At 44.1% G+C, this 20037-nt stretch overlaps 3 protein-coding genes and 1 non-coding gene across 4 annotated transcripts; 2 read left to right on the forward strand and 2 right to left on the reverse strand.

The window, feature by feature from the left end:
• Positions 1-8031: 8031 nt before the first annotated feature.
• On the reverse strand, positions 8032-11173 carry B0H65DRAFT_428275 (S-adenosyl-L-methionine-dependent methyltransferase; the record flags this gene model as incomplete). Its single annotated transcript, XM_062824749.1, has 10 exons — positions 8032-8104; positions 8218-8772; positions 8866-8926; positions 8991-9017; positions 9071-9163; positions 9403-9485; positions 9616-9659; positions 9823-10617; positions 10683-11102; positions 11144-11173. 10 exons carry the CDS (start codon positions 11171-11173, stop codon positions 8032-8034), a joined length of 2181 nt encoding a protein of 726 aa, XP_062680920.1.
• A 2255-nt stretch (positions 11174-13428) lies between these two features.
• B0H65DRAFT_241266 (endo-1,4-beta-xylanase) lies at positions 13429-14808 on the forward strand. The gene is made up of 3 exons (XM_062822324.1): positions 13429-14031; positions 14097-14537; positions 14605-14808. Exons 1-3 carry the CDS (start codon positions 13573-13575, stop codon positions 14695-14697), a joined length of 993 nt encoding a protein of 330 aa, XP_062680921.1. The 5' UTR covers positions 13429-13572; the 3' UTR covers positions 14698-14808.
• A 770-nt stretch (positions 14809-15578) lies between these two features.
• On the forward strand, positions 15579-15650 carry B0H65DRAFT_t302. Its single transcript has one exon. It is a non-coding gene; the product is annotated as a tRNA-Met (tRNA).
• A 372-nt stretch (positions 15651-16022) lies between these two features.
• On the reverse strand, positions 16023-18279 carry B0H65DRAFT_443885 (glycosyl hydrolase family 61-domain-containing protein; the record flags this gene model as incomplete). The annotated part of the gene is made up of 5 exons (XM_062825652.1): positions 16023-16079; positions 16154-16344; positions 16569-16782; positions 17428-17567; positions 17832-18279. 5 exons carry the CDS (start codon positions 18277-18279, stop codon positions 16023-16025), a joined length of 1050 nt encoding a protein of 349 aa, XP_062680922.1.
• Between the last annotated feature and the right edge of the window lie 1758 nt (positions 18280-20037).

Below are 20037 nucleotides of genomic sequence, written 5' to 3' on the forward strand. Positions count from 1 at the left end.
CGATTCGCTGGGAGTGCTGCTGTTAGCTGCCCGTCCCGATGGAGGGCTCCAAACAATCGGAGCGGTTTTGCTTTTGGGGAGCGACGGATTGAATTTTCTTAGTGTAGCGTAGTAGTAGCAACTCCCGTCTTTTTGCTCGTCGAGTTGGCCAATGGAAATGGCTCACGGGTTCGATGATGGATTAGGTACGGATTGGCGTTGTGCCCCTGTTTCTACCGGTACTAGCTCTTCTCTTCGGGTTTGTGGACGCCGAGTTCACGCCGCCGTGTAATTGCGCGTCACTACTTTAGTGAGGTGGTCCCTGATGGTCCTCGATGTCCTCGATGGGATGGGATGCTGATCTCGAGACGGGATTCGTGCAAGGTGTGTCAATGTGTGCAATCTGCTGAATGGTGTGCATGTTACACTGAACGCTTGGAGTGACACATAACGGCGGCCTTTGAGTGGTCAATGGTGGTTATTAGCTGGAAAGAGTAGCGTGCGTGCTATGTGCCGAAGCCGTCGCGTTACATGTGTCTGGGTGGATGGATGGATTGGGGTGGTGGCAGAGAAGGACAAGACGAATGTGGGCGAGAGAGAGATGGATCGAATTTCCTCGGATTGCGATGCCCGAAAGCGAAGACCACCAAGAGAGAGAAGTGCTCCGACCCCCGGGGGTTTAGTACAAGTGGATGGGAAACCCATGAATCATGGCTCTTCAACCTCTTTTGAAGCCTCAGTTCTTTAAAAGTGCTGTATCTATCCAATGTGTGATACGATGCAGTCATTCCCGTCTTTTTGCGCTTTTCTTGATCTCTTCCCTGCTTTGGCTTCCATTGTCTCGTCTTGTCGCATTGTCGCCCGGCAGTCGCTTTCGCAAAAAGTCACAGCAATCCAACATCGAATTGAGGTGGTGGAGTGGAGTGGGGAGATGACCGGAGATCCACACACAGGTCCCCGCCAATGCCAAAAACGTGCTGCAGAACGACCATCACAGGCTTCAAATGCCGCCGCAGGGACACCTCCAACCCACAGCGTGTCAGTTTGGAGGGTTAAATCCAGCCAGTAAGGAGAGGGTTCTAAAAGAGGACTGGCCTCCCAGCCTCCCCAAATAGCTACAGACCCCCCTAATACTCTAGGAGCCCCCAACTCTAATTCCACAGTACTCTTCTCAAATATATACATACAATACAGAAATTTACTCATTTTTTATTAAATCAATCTACTTAACTGTACTTTTTAACAATTAATAATCTGAATTATATTTTTTACATTGTTTGCTGCGGTGCTCTGACTGGCCTATAATGATAGCACCAGTACAAGGTTGCTACAGTGAACTATGCACTTGTAGCAGAGCGGAGCGGAAGCGGTAGGAAGTACGACAGCAATGCTGAAGGAAGCAGCGTAGTTGCAAGTACAATAAAAGGATGTTGTAAAAGAGGTCTTAGAGAGGACTCTGCTCTCAAGACAGAAGATTACAGTGGACTCTGCACTGTGAGAAAAGACTATATTGTATTGCTTGACTTGTGCTTGCTTGCTTAAGGAGTGACGAACTGAAGGAGAGGAGAGGTCTCTATATACATGGACACTAAGCATCTAGAAGCTTCTGTTGAATCCTGTGATGACAAATCAGTCTGGAAGAAATGCTAGCTAAGTTATAAGACTCTAGAATACAGTGGCAAAACCTCTTGTATTCTAGTACATTCTGTGGGGACTGAGTCAACTGATTCCGTAGAAGGAATAGTTCAACTAGCCTTCTATACTACAAGGTAGTACAAGGCAGTTACAAGGTATAGTACTAGCCACACGTTAACATACATTACGCTAATATTTATAAAAGTATAAAAACAATACTAATTTATATTTTAATACACCCTATAACAACTAAATTAAATAACTATATCCCTATCCGACTCTACCCCTAAAATTAATCGTCCCTATCTTAATAAGCCTTCGAAGTTTAGAAATTAGAGTAAAGAGCTCTTAAACTACGTAGAAGACTTCGATCTTACAAACTTCATCCTAAATTTAGAGCCAACCATTTGGAAGCTACTCCCGCTTCGTATTAAGAATTACGCCTTCAATTCTACGACTTTTCGCTATATTGAACATATTCGAAAAATCCTTAACGGCCTCAAATTAAGCACAATAATTTATATATCCCCTACCTAAATTATTATAGCCGGAGCCGTACCCGCCGTAGCTCTAAAGTTCCCTAAAAGTATAGAAGTTATTAATTATTCCCCGGATTAATAAAATAAGGATATAAATATTAAAATAACCGACCTTACTATTTTAAGCCTTTAAAAATATGAATATAATTACATTAACCAAATTTATAATATAAAATTCTACGAATTCTTTAAAAGTAATAATATTAATATTCGAAAATAAATATAGAAAACAATCTACCCCTCCTACAAAATTAATAATTTTCTATTCCTCTTATTTATAATTAAATAATATACTAATATTAAAGTAGGCTATAATTACCGTAAAGAAGATACTTAAATTAAAGTCTATTAATAATATTATAACTATTTTCAACCCCTTTTAAATGAACCTAATAAGAGAAATAGAAGAATAAATAAATAAATTAATAAATAGGATACTATAATAATTAATACAATCCGGTATTGGGTTTTAGAAGTTATTATAACTAACATTTAATTTAAGGACCTCCTAAATTATTTATAGCTTATTAAACGTAATTAAATTTCTAGTATTTCTAAATACTTTAACGAAAAGGTTTCGGCTAATAACTTTAATTTTCGCCTTATATCCGGGAACTTCCGCCGTAAAGGATCAAATAAACGCCCTCCTTCTTTAATTAATAGAATTAAAATTTATAAGGGAACGTTCAATACAAACTTAACCTTTAATAATCTATAGAATAACAGTATTAAAGACGAGGACACTCCTCCTAATAGGATTTAAAATAATTAGCGTAAAAGGAAGCATAAATTTATAACCGGTCGCAAAACCCTAATTATAGCCTTAAATCCTTTAATTCTATTACTAATAGCGTACTATAAAATATATTAATAAAGAACTTACCTAATTAAATACTATTAATACTTCTTCCCTAATAGAATAATTAACCCTAAATAGAAATTTATCAAGAAGGTTTAAAATAGAATTAAGAAGAATATCTATAGCGATTGAAAATTAAAAAAAAAAATCGACCGCCTCGAATAGAAAATAAAATAAAATAGTAATAATAATAGTAATTAACTCTCTAACGAAAATACCTAAAAAGTAATACTAAATTACAAAACTACTATATACTAAATGGTTCTCTAAATAGGAGGAAATAACTCTAATAACTTCTACCTCCTTAAAAATAATATAATCCTCGATTTAAGAAATTCCCTTTATATCTTCAACGAAATTATTTATTTTATTAACTTCTATTATACTTTTTACAATAACGGGCTTTGAACTAAAAATTCCCACATTCTTATTAAAAGATATAATAACGTCGATATTATAATTTAGGGCTACAAAGGGCCCAAAAAGCTCCGTTTCTAAAATATAGCTTTCTATCCTAATTTTACAACCAATTTTATATTTTTCTACCTCCTATATAAAAAAGGCCTCTACTAAAACTAATGGCTACCTAATAATTGCTTATAAATACTAAATTATTTATTCTTTTATTGTTTTATAAATTAATACCGTTAAATAATTTTCAAAAACCTTTTTCTATCTCTTTTTAAAATTACGTTCTTTATTTAATATAATTAATTTAAGTTCTTAAATAATTATAAATACTATAAGAATGAAACTATTATTTAAGATTACCACTTTAAATACTACGGCCTTTAAATATTCAACCACTTTATTAACGTAATTAGCGCTCGCTTTAAAAGCCCCTCCACTATTTATTATATATATATATTGTTTTGAAAATTAAATAATAAATTAATTATAAACCTTGCAACTGTAACTATAACCTAAGAAAATAATTAACTATAAACTTTTTTAACTATATAAAGAGCTGCTAAAAATATTCTACCGTAATATTTATTACTTATAAATAAATTAAGTATATTTAAAATTATTATATAATAAACGATAAAATAACAATAATCGCTTCTTTCTTTAATAATTTGTTTACAATACTAAACATCCAATATAATATCCAATTTAAAATTATTAAATATAATAACGAAATTGACAACTCTCACGCAATGAAAGAACTCTTCGCTCTAAGAAATATAATTATTAAGCCCTCTACTCTATACACCTAAGCTCAAAATGGTAGCTCAAAACGCTCGGGAAGTATTATTAAAGAAAAATTTAAAATAATATTATAGAACTCTTATTTCTCTAAAGATTTATAACCGGACGTCGTTTCTATAGTAATCTATTTAATTAACTAATCCCCTAAATTCCTCTATAATTAAATATTCCTTCATAAACGATTTTATACTTTTATTACTAAATAAAATAAAAGATTAATAACCCTATATAAATTAAATATCTCTTACCTTCGTATATATAATTATAAAGCCTTCGCTATAACTATTACTACCTAAAAGAAGGAGGAGAAATTATAGAAAATAAACCCTAAAGTATATATTAATTACCTTATTAAATACGTAACGTTATTTATTTACCGTATTTAGAACCCTATTATCAATATAATTATTAATATTCGCAATGTATTATTTAATAAGGATATAATTTACTCTAAAGAAGTATTTATGGAAATATAATTTTTAAACATTTTATTTAACGAATTTACTATACTACTCTAAAAATATAATTAAATAATTCTAATATTAGAAATCCTTAATTTTATTAGTAACCGAATCGACTTTAAGGATATTTAAGCGTATAATATTCCTAATGCCCTTTTTGAATTTAATTAAAATTAAATTTATTAAAAAAGAAAGACCAACTGTATATCTCTAAAGCCCTAACTAAAGGTCTCAAATAACTTTATATTAATCGATTTTATATTTAATAGGTACCCTACTCCTTTAAATTCGCTATAAAGTATTTACCGCTCGCTTTGTTCTTAATTAGGTTTTATTTTAACCTTTGTATTAAGGAAAAAATTTATAAAGGTTTTAAACCTTAAAAAGTAACTTTTAATACTAATAAACTTTACTAACCTATAATTATATATAATAATAAGCCCGTTACAAAAGCATAATTATAACGACTCCTCTACAATTATAAAATTATTACTAAAAAGGAAGTTAATATATTAATAAATATAAATAAAACCTAATTTATCTATCAATCCCACCTCCCCTTAGCGTCCAAAAACTATAAATCTATTAATTATTATATCTTTTAAAAACTTTTTCAAATAAATAAAGTAAACCTATTTTAATAACTATGAAAAAATAATGATTTAGCTAAAGGTTAATAGGGACGAACCCTGCACTCGAAATAAATAAATCTTCGATTATATATAAGTATATACGTATAAATTCTTAAAAACGGTAAATTCAATAAAGTTAAAACTTATTTCGTCGTATATAGAAATTAATAAGTAAAAAAGGTTGGGTAGAAAACGTATACTTCTACCTTTGCTAATCGCTCATTTTATAACCTTATTACTATAGTTATTCAATTTAATTTCGAACTTATTTAATATAATATTATTAAAACTTTCGTTAATATTTATATAAATAAAAATATCTATATATATATACCACTAGAGTACAACGTCCTAAAGAAAGTCTTTAAAATATTTAAAGCCCTATATAGATTACAGTAGTCTCCCTTCCTCTAGTAATAAAAATTTATAAATAGTTTTAAAATTATAAATTTCGAGCTAATCTTTAAAGAATTATATATCCTTATTAATAATAATATATTCGTTTTCCATTACATTAATAATATTATCATTATTTACTATCCCAATTACATAATTAAAATTTAAAAATATATAGATAACTTTAATTAATAATATTATATAATTAAAGGAAACGAATTATAATAATTCTTAAGTATCGAAATTATTCGAAATTATTAAATAAAAAAATTTAACTTTTTTAACGTTTATACTTATAAAAAATTTAATAATTTATAAACAATAAAAGAATTATAGCAATCCCTATATTAAACGTTAAACTTATCTCCTTCTATGATAAAACCTCCCCTTACTTAATCTACCTCTATTAAATCAAAATAAAGTCGATACTCTACGCTGCTATTATTATTCGATTAAACGTTACCTTTACTATAAGCCGTTTGTTTAAATATAATTATAACCCTAATTTAAATTATTATAAGGCTATAAACAAAGTACTTTATTACCTCTACGCAACTGCCAATATAGCACTCTACTTTAAAAGAAATAATATTCTTCGTATTATTTCAAATTCATCATTTGCTAATAATTCTATAAATAGAAAGAATTTACAAGGGTTTACAATTAAGTTTTTTAGCGGTTTAATTTATTAAGGCGCTACTAAGCAAACTACTATAGCTACTTCTATAATAGAAGTAAAATTCTTCGTAATAACTAACGTAACAAAAGAAGCTATTTTTATAATAAAATTAATTATTAATTTTACTATAAGGCTAATTAATCCCATCCTTATACTTAATTATAATAATTAGTAAACAATTAAAATATCAATTATAAAAGCTACTAAGTTAATAATTAAATTTAAATACATGGATATTTATAAATATTAAGTAAAATAGGAGGTCTTTATTAGGAAAATTAAAATTAAATACTTATAGACTATGAAAATACTTATAAATAAGTTAACGAAAATATTAGATATAGAAAAAAATAAAGAGTTTATAAAGCTATTAGGAATAAATTTAATAAAGGATAAGGAATCAAGGAATAGAAAGAATGTAATATAGTATATCGAACTGGATAAAATTAACAAGGAGATCAATCCTAGGATAATTATATAAATAGCTTCTTTTCCTAAGTAGTCTCGTCTCTATAAGACTTTAATTAGGGAAGTATATCAATTTGGAGGGTTAAATCCAACTAGTAAGGAAAGGGTTCTAAAAGAGGATTAGCCTCCCAACCTCCCCAAATAGCTATAGACCCCCCTAATATTTTAGGAGCCCCTAACTCTAATTCCACAGTACTCTTCCCAGACACACACACACAATACAGAGATTTACCCATTTTTCGTTGAATCAATCCACTTAGCCGTGCTTTCTGACACAGCGCCCATCACAGTTCCTGTTCGAGGGTATTCCCGGATTCTGATTGGTTGCAATTATAAAGATCATCACTCTGTGCCTGTGGAGTTGCACCTGCCTTCTCCCCATTTCCCATTTCGTGCTCCTCCCACGTGCTGAGCAACGGTTCCGTTCGCTCGCATAACTCGATCTTGAGATCTTGACATGACTTGCATTTGACATGGTGATGTTCGCTTCAATCTTTAAATTGAATCTTCATATTTCGACATTGTTTCCTATAAGATCGACATTCCTGGGGACATGATGGCGGTCGCATTAACAACACCCCAGAGACGCCACAAAGGTCAAGCATAGCTCCTATGGTTATGATATCAGCGCCATCATCCCCCTTGTAAATGTCGCTATAACGTCTGGTTTGCTAATGGGCGTCACTCGGCCCTCTTTCTTATTCTTCGCAGCTCTACTACGTCCAAAACGCTTGATGTTTCATGCTTACTTGACCCTTGCCATCGTCGGCCGTTGCGGTAGCATTGCTGACCATGTAGTATTATTATCGACGGTCGGTCGGCAGAAAAAAAACCGCGGTCTTGCCGTCGTCATGAAAAATCACAGAAAAAAAGGGACGGGATATGTATTGTCCCAGAGATAATTTTTTGTTTGATTCCAATGTTCCTTTGACCCCAAACCGAAAGCCATTTTCCCGCGGTATAGGTATATGATATCAAGTGCTCAAGTTCTGCCATGAAAGGACAGAAAGACACGCTCGCTTGCTTTGTGTTTCCCGGCCCTGCCTGGTATGGTATCTGACTTCAACGAGTGTCCAAAAGTGTTTCAAAAAGACGCCTGCCCATGTTGTTTTTGTGCCCCTCTATATTCCGTCCCATCATCAACTCTCCAACTGTGCTGTGTAACCTTGCGTCATCTCTGTTTATATAGCCGCCGACCGTGATGACCGGACTGATCGTGCGTAATTGTTGGGTATCGGTGGTTTCTGTCCGTAGACAATGTATCTGCAGATGGTGATGTCAGTGTCAGATGTTTGGCCTAACCCCGGTACCTTTGAGGAAGGGGAAAGGTTTAAAGAGAAGGAAAAGGAAGACTTACGTCAAAAAGTAAAAATGTACCCCCAGATTCCGAATATCCTTCCTCACATCCACCAAAAACACCTCCACCTCCTCCCGCGACATCCCCAACCCCTTTGTGAAAATAGTCATGCTCACAGCATGCACACCCTCAAGAAAGTTGGTCATCTGCCACACGCCCATCACCTTTTGGTCCTTCCCTTTAGGCCACGGGTTCCCCGGTATCACGAGCTTCTCTTCAACCACGTTGACGAACCCGGCTTCTTCCATCCACTGCTTGTACCTTCTCGGTGCTAGCATGTCTCTCCCCAGCCGTTGACCGCCCTCGACGTACATCCGCGTCCAGCGCTCGAGGGCGGTGCCAGCTATGGTGTTGTCCACCGATTGTATGTGGGGGTAGTAGTCCTGCCACTCCATCCAGCCGCCGGGGTTCAGTTGCTGGAAGGCGGAGATCATGACTTCTTTGTGGGATTTGAAGGCGTGGAACATTAAGCGGAGGTGGACGTAGTCGAACTGTTGCGAGAAAATCCACTCATCTTCGGCGTCATCTACTTCAAAATGGCAGTTGGGAGGTACACTAATTGGTGAAAGGAGTTAGCCTGTTGACGGTGATACGAGGCTCCGACAGCATGCCCATGTTTGAACAAACGGTAAGTGGATAACTACTTACTACTCGGGCTGTATGGGACTTAGATCAGTCCCTACTATATGAGCCGCTGGATATTGTATTGCTGAAAATACCAACTGTTAGTCGACCATTACAAAGTGTTCGAAGCCGCCTTGTTTTCTGCTCACCAAACTCGATTGCCCATATACCAGTCCCTATTGATGTTCGTTAGTGGAATTTCGTGTAATCTGGGCCTGAACAACCTTACCTGTACCAATATCGAGGACTGACTGTGGATTTGTTATTGGCGCTAACCCAAACTTCCCCTTCAGAAGGCGCATAAACACGGCATGTTGTAGATCTGCCAGCGAGGGGTGTTAATATCCTGAGACCATGTGCCCGACCTCGGTGATCTCCCCCGTGGAAACTTACCTAATCGGTCCTGCTCAATCTTTTCCATGCAAAATCCCACGGTCAGCTCCCTACGTACCCCTCAAGAAAAGGCCAGACGTAACACTAACTTTGTCATTGGGCATCCAGTACTCTGCCGGCTCAAGGTCAGTTCCCGTCCACGTGAAAGGTTGCACCCGAGACACTTACTGCCCTGCTTGTACCTGTGAAACGTCCTCCCATGTTCTTCGACGTAGTTGTAAATGCTGGATCGTAACGAGGATGTCGACAGTCTGTAAGAGCGGGGCGCACAAGGAAGGCAAAACTGTCAGATAGCCGTTCACGTCCCGCCAGCAGTGAAACCTTCAGGGGAGGGAAGGATATGTGGGAGAGCGCTGCAAGAAAAAGACTGTTTTCACTTACGCCCCTGTTATGTCGCCCATAGCCGAGTCTGCGTCGGAGTCCACCTGGTTCTCGCGAGTATATGATTCAGCACTTGTCCTTGCTTTGTGCTGCGTTTGTTGAGCCGCTTCCCATTCAGGTCCGCCACCAGCACTTGCTAACTCCTTCGCCGCCATGATCTTTTCATCCGTGAGGGAAGTCCTGGAAAATTACCCTTTGCTCACTTACACTCAGCCCAGCTGAAAATTGCCCGCTATTGATGTGGTCACCCGACACCATGGCCTCCCTTTCCGGATCGTTATTCGCGACATGGCGAGCGTAAGCTGGATCGTTTGGTGCTAGATCCTCGACTTCTGTGGCCGCCGGCACATACGACGAAGTAGACACCGCTGATTCGGAAACCGGCGTGTACACGTACGACGATGACGGATGTGCTGATGAGGAGGAAGCTGACGCGCCTGATGTCGACGGTTGTTGCTGATGTTCTGATATGGCGGCTTCAATGGCCTCGTCGTCGCGGAAAGGCTCGTAGTATTGATGGGTGTGTTGGAAATAAACGTCGCCGGGGACACTTGGCGCAGTCTTTGAGCGTGCCGGTTGCGGTAGTAATCGTGGCGGCAAGGGCGACGGAGAGGCTGGTGTTGGCAGGCGCGTCGATGTTCGCGTTGGTGGTAGTTGCGTCAGGTATGTCTGTGCTCGCTCTGGTACTGGGGCCGGGGCCGGTTTGGGGGCCAAAGCTGGCAAGTTTGGCAACGAAGATGACGACGGGAAAGGAAGCGGCGACGGCGATTGTAATGGCGATTGCAAAGTGCTCGATCGCGAATATTGTGATGGCGGTGGTGGTGGTGGCGGCGGTTGATACGAAGGATGCTGGCGGTTCTGCTGGGTCGGCTGGTTGAGCACTGGACTCGGTTGTTCTTGGTCGCAATGATCGCCTTGATATGGTCGCTTCCCCTTTCCCTTCCCTTTCCCCTGCCCCTCTCCCCCCGAAGCTTCAGACATTTCCACTTGTCCCCACGGTCGCTATTTTTTCCCCTTCTCGTTTGACGACCAACGACTGTCGACTTGGATCGAATGTCGTGTCGCACCGTAACGCCCCCCGTATCTTTTCGGCGACGCCTCTTTGCCGTCGACACTCGGGACTCGGTGATGACGACTCGGAGGGCGTTCGTGAATGGCGCAATTGCTGTTCCTCGATAGGCTGTGTGGGTTTCTTGGTTCTCGGGGCGATCTTTCTGTTCGCGGAGGTGTCCGATGGGCGTCGGCGTCGGCGTCGGCGTCGCGCGACCTGGCTGGCGAGGTATGTTGTTTGGAAGCACAAACGGCAAACCGCAAACTGACGCTTGTCCCTGTTGCTGACTGGATGCTGACTGATGGATTGCCACTGGAGGAGTTCCCCGCCGCCAACACGTGGCGCTGGATGTTGGCCCGTTGTGCCCCGTTAACGTTGTGTGCGGTGCTCCGTGACCCGTCGCGCCGGGTGAGGTTTCGGTCGGGTAGGGCGGCCGCTGGATGTCGTTCTGGAGTCGCTGGAGTCTGGGCTTTCCACTTTCAGGGCAGAGGTCGCACAAGGGGACATGATGGGCGATTATGGGGCCAGCACCAAGCGGTAAAGCTTCCAGTTGGTCGATGCTGGCGAACGGTCCCCGTCGCGTCAGCATGCTGTGGTAGGGGTGCCCCAGCATCGTTAGCACCGGAACAGCACACCCGTAACCGCAACGGCCGGTGGGAAAGGTTACCTTTTCATTCCAGAATGCCCCTTCACGGACATGAATCTCTTCCGGAAGCCAAGCCGGTGGCGCTACATTTCTGGGCTGCCGTGGTGATGACTGATGACAGGACGGCCGGCTGGCGGCCAAGACTTAAACACGGCGAAACTCTGGAGAGAAGGACCTAATGCCTGCCAAACAGGTGACAGCAGGTGGGCCCTGTGCAGTCATTGCTTCTGCATGCGCATTATTTGATCCTGCAACATCGCACTTCATCTCCTTGAATTTCCGATCTTCATCCTCCCCAGCTGAGGAATTAACCAGTTCCAGAAACATTTGATGCGCCATCACCACCGTCCTCAATATTAACACCAGACATTCACGGCTTTCAATGTACTAGGCCAGGCGACACTTGAGAGCGCTTATAGCCCGTTTTTGTTCGGCCTGTCATCGTTGCAGATAGCACAGTCAAAGTCGGTGCTGTGTCGCAATATCGAGACAAACTCAAACAGCAGGGCAGTCGATCTTCTCACCACCACAACCCAAGGAAGCTTGAAGAAAACGAAACTAGAGGTCATCACGGGGAATCAAAAAGTAAACGATAACGTACTTGCATCTCTCCGACAATAGACAACTTGGAAGCGATCAGTGTCACCGTAATGTCGCACCCAAAACCACCCAAGACCTGAAAGAGGAAAGAAATGGAAGACCTGCCTCCCCTTCTCATGCGAATCACACCCTCGGACTCCCATTCCAACGCTCTCTCATAATCCTCGCATTTCTGGCGCTTTATTCGGCCCTCGCCGGTCACCCATCTCAACGCCTCTAAGTGCCGAAACGGTCTGTTACTCACGTGTCCGGCGTTCAAAACCGTTGCCAAGCCAGACACGGTTGCGATCCTGTTTCTTTGGTTTTCTTTGGGTTTTTTTTTTTTTTTTTTTTTTTGTTGGTCTCGGTCTTGCTTTCGATATTTCTAGGAACTTCGTTCGATCTGGCTCCGGGGCTCCGGACCCCACTCCGGCCTCGGCCCGGGCCTTGGACTCCCGGCGCAGCCCCACAAACCCGTGGGGTCGAATGCGTCGGTGCCCGTCTCGCCGACCGGCTCCCACTTCGATATTTTCCGAAGAACGTTTCCCATCAACTCCCGATTTTGCCCAGTTTCGGAGACTTGCAGTGTTGTGGCACTCTTGCAAACTCCGCCAGCAACTCTAGGGTATCCCGAGCCTCATTGAGTAGAAAAAAAAAGTCAACATGACTCCAGCTCTCAATATGGGCTCTTTGTTCCTCTTATTTCTGAACTCGGAATTTGCCTTCTGCTAGTGTGAAGGTGGCGCTTCAAAAACACATTGTTCTGCCATTCCAACTAATCTCTCAACATCTTTTACTTCGGTCGCGCTTCATAAGGCGTCGTGGGCTTTCCAGTCTTTGTCGGGCCTACGATGCTGCAGAGTTGACGGCTAAACACTATTCTGCTGGAAATACATGTGGAAGACGGGTAGTCGGCGACTTCAAGTGGTGTCGTGTACCCGTGCTGTGAAAAGCCGCTTTCCTCTTTCTGGGGGGCGGAGACGGAAACCCGAATTCTCGGGCATCACTTCAAGAGTTTATGCATCTGGGGAAGCTAGTTGAGCCTCCGCCCGGTAAATGAAACACCCTTGGCATCGATTTCTGTTATGCGTTCCCCCAATGCCCGAGAATTGGTGTCAGAGAACGTCGCAGTCGTCGATAGCGCTCCCTCCATTGGCGCGCATGGGATAAAGTGGCGGAATGTCACGGGCCAACTACTTCCTGAATAGGGTCACTGACGGAGATCAACCCCCGAAACACTCGGCTAAAACTGGAGGTCACCTTTATGCTGGATGGGGTATACTTGACCGATTGGCGGCGTTTATGTTTTGCGATCCCCGTAGTGGCATGGACTTCAAACGCATCACTTGACACGATCGAGCGTCGAATATGGTTGGAGGGCATCTCAAGCATTGACGATCAGGTACGCGGAAGAAATGGAAAAGACGGCGCCAGAAGATCGAGTTCCTATCAGCCGGCCCAATGAGCTCAAAGTTATCGCCAAGCTGGAAGTTAAGGAATTTTTCCATGGTGCGGCTAGCATGGCCGTTTGAGATATCGAAACTGGGTTGGCATTGACCAAAGTGCTGTATTTAAAGGCGTTGCCTCGCCGGTGCTGAAGTCAAGAGCTGAACGTTAGACGAAGCACCCTTCCCATCCTCAAGCCTCATTCTCTCGGTTCACAGGTTCAGACTTCTTCACCATGAAGGCCAATCTCATGATGCTATTGGCGCCTCTGGCGGCCATGGCAGCACCCACCCCCGACAACAACTTGGAGGCTCGTCAGGCCAGCCAGAGCATCGACACTCTGATGAAGGCCAAGGGCAAGCTCTACTTCGGTGCCTGCACCGACCAGGGCCGTCTCACCTCGGGCAAGAACGCGGCCGTTTTGCAGCAGAACTTCGGCCAGGTCACGCCTGAGAACAGCATGAAGTGGGATAGCACTGAGAGCCAGAGGGGCAAATACAATTTTGGCCAGGCCGACTACCTCGTCAACTGGGCCACCACCAACAACAAGACCATCCGTGGCCACACCTTCCTCTGGCACTCGCAGCTTCCCGCGTGGGTCAGCAACATCCGCGACAAAAGCACGTTGACCACGGTTCTCCAGGACCACATCACCACCATCATGACCCGTTACAAGGGCAAGGTCCGTGGATATGTAAGTTACCTGTATTCATACCCGTCAACATGTGGGCGTAATCGCTGACACGACTCTCCCGACAGGACGTCGCCAACGAAATCTTCAACGAAGACGGCTCCCTCCGCAGCAGCGTCTTCTACCAAGTCCTCGGCGAAGACATGGTCTCGATCGCCTTCAAGGCGGCCCGGGCGGCCGACCCGGGCGCCAAGCTGTACATAAACGACTACAACCTCGACAGCCCCAACGCCGCCAAGCTGACCAAGGGCATGGTCCAGCACGTCAACAAGTGGGTCGCCGCCGGCGTGCCCATCGACGGCATCGGCACCCAGGGCCACATCAGCTCCGGAGGCGGCAGCAACCTCGCCGGCGCCATCAAGGCGCTTGCTGCTGCCAATGTTAAGGAGGTGGCGGTCACGGAGCTCGATATCCAGGGTAACAATGCTGGTGATTATGCTACTATTACCAAGGGATGCTTGAGTGAGCCCAAGTGTGTTGGTATTACCGTTTGGGGTGTTCGCGATCCGGTAAGTGCTTGTCCCCTCCCTGGCGACTGATTGTGATACAGACGGCGATGCTGACCATTACTCGCAGGACTCGTGGAGACCCAATGGCAACCCGCTCCTTTTCGATTCCAACTGGAACCCCAAGGCTGCCTACAACTCCATCGTTCAGGCTCTTCAGTAAGCGAGGCGGGCGGGGAACACTTTGGAGGGTTTGGATCGTATTATCGATCTTGTCCCCACTTCCCAGAGGGGGAATTTCTGTTTCTTCTGTGTATCAGGAGTCTGATGTGCCATTCACGTGGTCAAAAGTAGGATATTGTGCTGGGGAGGACGGCAATATCAGCATTCACCTTCGTATTGAAATGCTAGGAGCTGTATATGCAAATGTTGGAAGCTCAATCGTTACTCACACCCGCTTCGATTCGTGTGCTCGAGGATTTCCCGTAAATCCCATCGCGTAAAAGTCATACATGCACTTGGTCTGTTCCAACTGAATTGACCACCTGGATTAAACTTCACATCTGGCAGTCATCCGTCTGGAGATTCAAGCAAGTGACTGTGATAAATCCCGTCTCTCACCGAGGGTGTCAATCGTGACTGCCCTATTTGCGACCCGGACACGGACGATGCGGAGACTCAAAATCGATCTGCTTATCCCATCGGGACCGAAGGCCCTTTGAACCCTGCAGAGAATCGCAGTGGCATGAGATGCACCTTCTTGACTCACACCCGTGGTCCAGTCCGGGAAGCTTCCTCGAGCCGCTGCGTACCTTCCGCGACAGGGGCATCGAACCTCCCGTCAATCACTCAGCAGACACTCGGCGAAAGTATGCCAGTGACACCAGCTGAGACTCAAATACAAGTCTCAATCGGGTAGAAGGCTTTCAAAAATACCACCCTCGACTTCGTTATGTGTGTTATTGCACTAAGCTTCCTTTGTCGTGACCAGAATTAGAGCATCTTGCCAGGATTTGGTGCTGCTGAAGGGGGTGTTGGACCTGTGGTTCAAGTGGACCTTATAAAGTCAAGGAATGAGATCCCAGTCAACAGTACAGCAAAACAAGCTGCATGGCGCAGCGGAAGCGCGCCGGGCTCATAACCCGGAGGTCACTCGATCGAAACGAGTTGCAGCTAACCAACAATCTCTTTTTTTTACCTTTTTCTTCTTTTTTATTCCTCTTTTCGTTTATCTCTTCCGTTCGTGGATTTTTTTTCTCCATATCACTTTTGTCTACTTCGGGCTTGTGGGTGGATTGTTGCACTGTCGTCGTCGAGGATGTTCCAATGCAGCAGACACCAAATCATGATCAGAGCAGATTGTGCATCGTTCTTTGGACTTGGACTTTGTTGCTATGTATGTCATCTGCGTCTGCAATGATGCTCCATATTCCAATCCCCTCGATAGTCAAAAGTATCTTCCACCTTCCCATCTTCTGGCTTTTCACATTATCCCGGCTAAATCCCATCTATATAGTACATACACTGTCTCTCAGTGCAGTTCCAGCCCTAGCAGCTAAACACCGACGGACCAGGAACAATGTACGACTTGAAGTTATTGTAGATCTGCATCCATCACATTAGCATATTTCCCAACATCACCCTCCTCCCTCACGAAATCGTGGACAAGGAAAACTCACATTAGCAGTATACCCCGGATCCGTCGCCTTGAACGCGCCCGGGATCTTCACCAACGGGCCCGGCTCTTTGCTGCCACTACCTCCGGTAACATTAACCTGCGCACAGCTGATATAAAACTGCGGCGTGCTGCCCGGGTTGTGAATAGCGAGCGACTGGATCCGCAAAAGGTACTCGCCGTTCTTGATGCAAGCTGGGATCTTGAAGGTGTAGTCCGCTTTTCCCCGCCCATTTTGGTCAGCACTCTTCCATTCCATCATCATTACCGCGAAGAAAAAAAAAAAGAAAAAAAAAAAAGCGGAAATAAGGGAAGCGACATACACCTCAAAGGCCAAGACGCCCCAGACCCCCCAAACGTCGGTCCCCAATCAAATATCTTGAATCAATCCCCACTCCCATCATAATCCGCCACCTGACCTGGTGCTTTGCTCATATACAGACTAATCGGCCCCTGGTGGTAGACAGCCTGGTCAGTGTAGAAAGTGAAGCTGTCTCCGGCTTTGACGTCGACGGTGGTGGTGGAGGCTCCGGAGGCGCCGCCGACGTTGCAGCGCAGGTCCGGGGAGGAGAGAGCGGTGACGGGGCTGTTGTAGTTTGTGTTTTTGCGCAGGTTTTGGTAGACGGGGAATTTCTGGCCATTGAGACCGAATTATTGGAAGATGTAGTGCGCGGAGACGAGGGGGGTGGAGAGGAGGGCGAGGGAGAGGGTTGTGAACTTCATGGTGGTTGGGGAGGGGGTATGATGGGAACTGAAGCAGCTCGACTGGTGATGGTGATTGTGAGGCAGGAGGGTTAATCTTGCTAATCAGAGGACTTGCTCTTGCGTATCAAGGGTTTATGAACAGTTATACTGATCTGTATATATAGGGTTGTGAAAGAGGGTGCTTTGTGGTTGCTGCCCTCAAATGCCGAAGGTGGGCATCGTTTCCGGCATTAGAGGTCGGGCATGGAGCGGGCCAGCGGCCACATCAAGACATTTCTGGACTGCTACTAGAAACGTAACAAGCAATATAAGCAACAAGGACCATAAGTATCTCGATATTGAAGACATACGAACCCCGTGGGGCGGTAGATTGCACCCAGCAGAGAGAGCGAATAGGACAATGGTGAGGTCGGCAGAGTGTGGGTGGGGTTGCGGATTCGACGGCAATATCAACCCGGTTTTCGTCATGTGCCGGAGGGAGAAAATGCCGTGGTAAGTCCTGTGGGAGTATTTCTGTGAGCCTGCTATGATGCACTTGGAAAGCGTGTTCGTGATCAGATCCTGGTGTTGAACTTGGACGGGAGTACCTCTATGATTGCTCGGACGCTGATGGTTGAAACCGTGATCGTTGCGCACAGCCGAATTGGGGAAAAGGACAGCAATAACATAATGTACTAACAGCCTGAGGTAGACAGCACCGCTGGAGTTTGTTACTGCGATATGCAGACGTATTTCCACAAAGGGGCTCCACTCTGAGCAACTAACAATTACCGCTAAGCACCGCTAAAAAGTCTACTTAGTCCCACAGTCCCGGCAATCGTGCGGTCGTGACACCGTACAGTTCTTCAACTTGTGTGTGTCTACGGATTTCTCGACTACCAGGCCATCTCAGGGGCATGTGAAGAGAGGCGGGCCTATTGAGGGTCGAGGTTAGATCTGATTTGGTAATGTGCATGGGGAACAGAGGTGGTACATACCTGGGATAACATAAGGGCTGGTGGTCTTCACGGAGTAGATGTCGATGAGAAGACCCGGGTCGTTGGACCGTCCATACTCATCAGCATGCAATTCTTCTGATACCCATACCGATCTGTAATGTTCTCTCACCTTATAGATCCCCGGAATGCTGTAAGTCGTAGGGCTGGCCGTGCCTGCCCCACCGGTGATGTTGAGCTGGGCACACTCCATGTAGAGCTGCGCTCCGTTCGTGGATCTGGCACCATGAAGGGCAACCATCCCAGCGCGCAAAAGGTATTGACCGTTCGCAATGCACTTGGGATTCTGGATAACCTCGTTGCCCTTGTTGTCAATGACCTCGTTTGTGGCCCATTTGCCGTTCTTGTAGCCGCCTTCTTGGATCTTGAACCAGCCGTTGCCAACACCGCTGTCGGTTTTGGCATCGGTCACCTTTTTGAGATACGCCATGACGGGACCCTTTTGACGTAGTCAATCATCATATGTTCATGAGCGAAAAAGTAGTAATGAACCTTGTGGCCAGCGTCCATTACGTCGTTGGGACCGGCTACTGTCTGTTAGCCCATGTCATGTTTTGTTCGACAAAGGAAGAAGACGGACATTGAAGAGTGTGCCTTCACACTGATTGGACCGTAGAGCCGGCAGTCACATCGATAATCTTGTCTGAAGGAGTCATTGGATTTGGAGGCCCATTGCAGGCCATGTTCTTGGAGTTGAGATCGGTTTGTGGCTATTGGGAGCGGTCAGGGCAGAGGTTCCAAGGGAACAACAGCGGCGGGATTTCCTTACACCATCGTACGAGGGAGTCCGGATTCCGTGGGAAACCGCTTCGCGCAAGGGAAGGGTCAGCATCGACTTTTGTACGCGCTTCTATCTACAACCGGACATTACTTACGATATGTCTTTCCACCAGCTGTCAACTGAGCGAAGATTGTATGGGCGAAGGCGCCTGGGAGAAGCGCACTAGCCGTTACCAACAAGGAGAGATGCATTGTCGACAATGTCTTGATTGTGATTATTCGTCCTGGCAATGGCGTTCCAGGGCAACAAAACTAATCCTTCCCCCAGAGTGTTTCGAGGTCTTGTTCTATCCATCTTCGTGTCATCAACCTTCGTCTGCTTTAGCCCATATGCCGAAGGCATCATTGCTGTTGATCTTGAAAACGGGAGGCATGATCATGACGGAGATATTGGCGTTCGTCAATGAGATATTCGACTTGGACCAGTGAGAACAGCAAGGCCAATAATGTGCTCGTAAGGGATTTGCCCGCTCACGGAAATGGGAAGCAGATGACTGGAGTGGTCATCGATGCATCCAGTCGGCCAGAATGCCGACACCTAAAACCTGGCACCTGCCAAAATGCAGGTGCCCGCCCGACTGCACCCGCGTTGTGACTGACGCGGCTCTCCATCATCCCGATCCGTTGATGTTTGAGGATTATTTCGTCGACCGCAACTCGTTTGCGAGTTTTGGTCTTCCATAGTTCATGTCGAAATCATTTAATGAAGTGCAAGAAATCCAATACCGGATCATGCATTTGCTTCCAACACGAGCAGAAGACTACGGCAGTATGAACGCCAAACTGTACCGACGTACCCGGAGATGCCCGGACAGTGCTGCTTTGTTGCGACCAACACCCCGCCAAAGGGCAAAAGGTTAGTGCACTATCAGTACAAGTGCTTGTTCCTGTTACAGACGCGATAGCACCACATCTTAGCCTCAAGCGACTTCCGATGCACCAACACCAACAATCAACAACCTTCATCTGAACCTCGATTCACGACATCACAACATCGGCCGAAAGCTTACCATCTTTCATGCCTTGCTGCCACTAGAGAATCATGGCATATTTATGCCAGCGACAATGTGCAGCCTCTCTTCCTTGACACGCCCTTCCAAAGCCAGTCGTAACAGGCGCCGAGTATACAGTCCAATACTGGTTTGTTTGTTAGCTCGAGACCTGTGGTCAACTTTCCTAGGCGTTTATATATCTGATTGATCCGTTTCGTTCTATAAGCAAAGCGTGATCTTACCTTGCATATGCTATTTTGGAAATTTGATATGCCATATTGAATCTTGTTGATGCCTTTCCGATCCTCACCTAGCCATTCATTTTATCTTTGTGAGGTTTGGGACAATTCGGGATGGATATCGTCCAATATACCAGGAGTACCAAGCTAATAAACAAACCAGCATTGGACTGTATA

The sequence above is a fragment of the Neurospora tetraspora genome, assembly GCF_033439725.1.
Source record: "Neurospora tetraspora strain CBS 560.94 chromosome Unknown B0H65scaffold_5, whole genome shotgun sequence".
NCBI lineage: Eukaryota > Fungi > Ascomycota > Sordariomycetes > Sordariales > Sordariaceae > Neurospora > Neurospora tetraspora.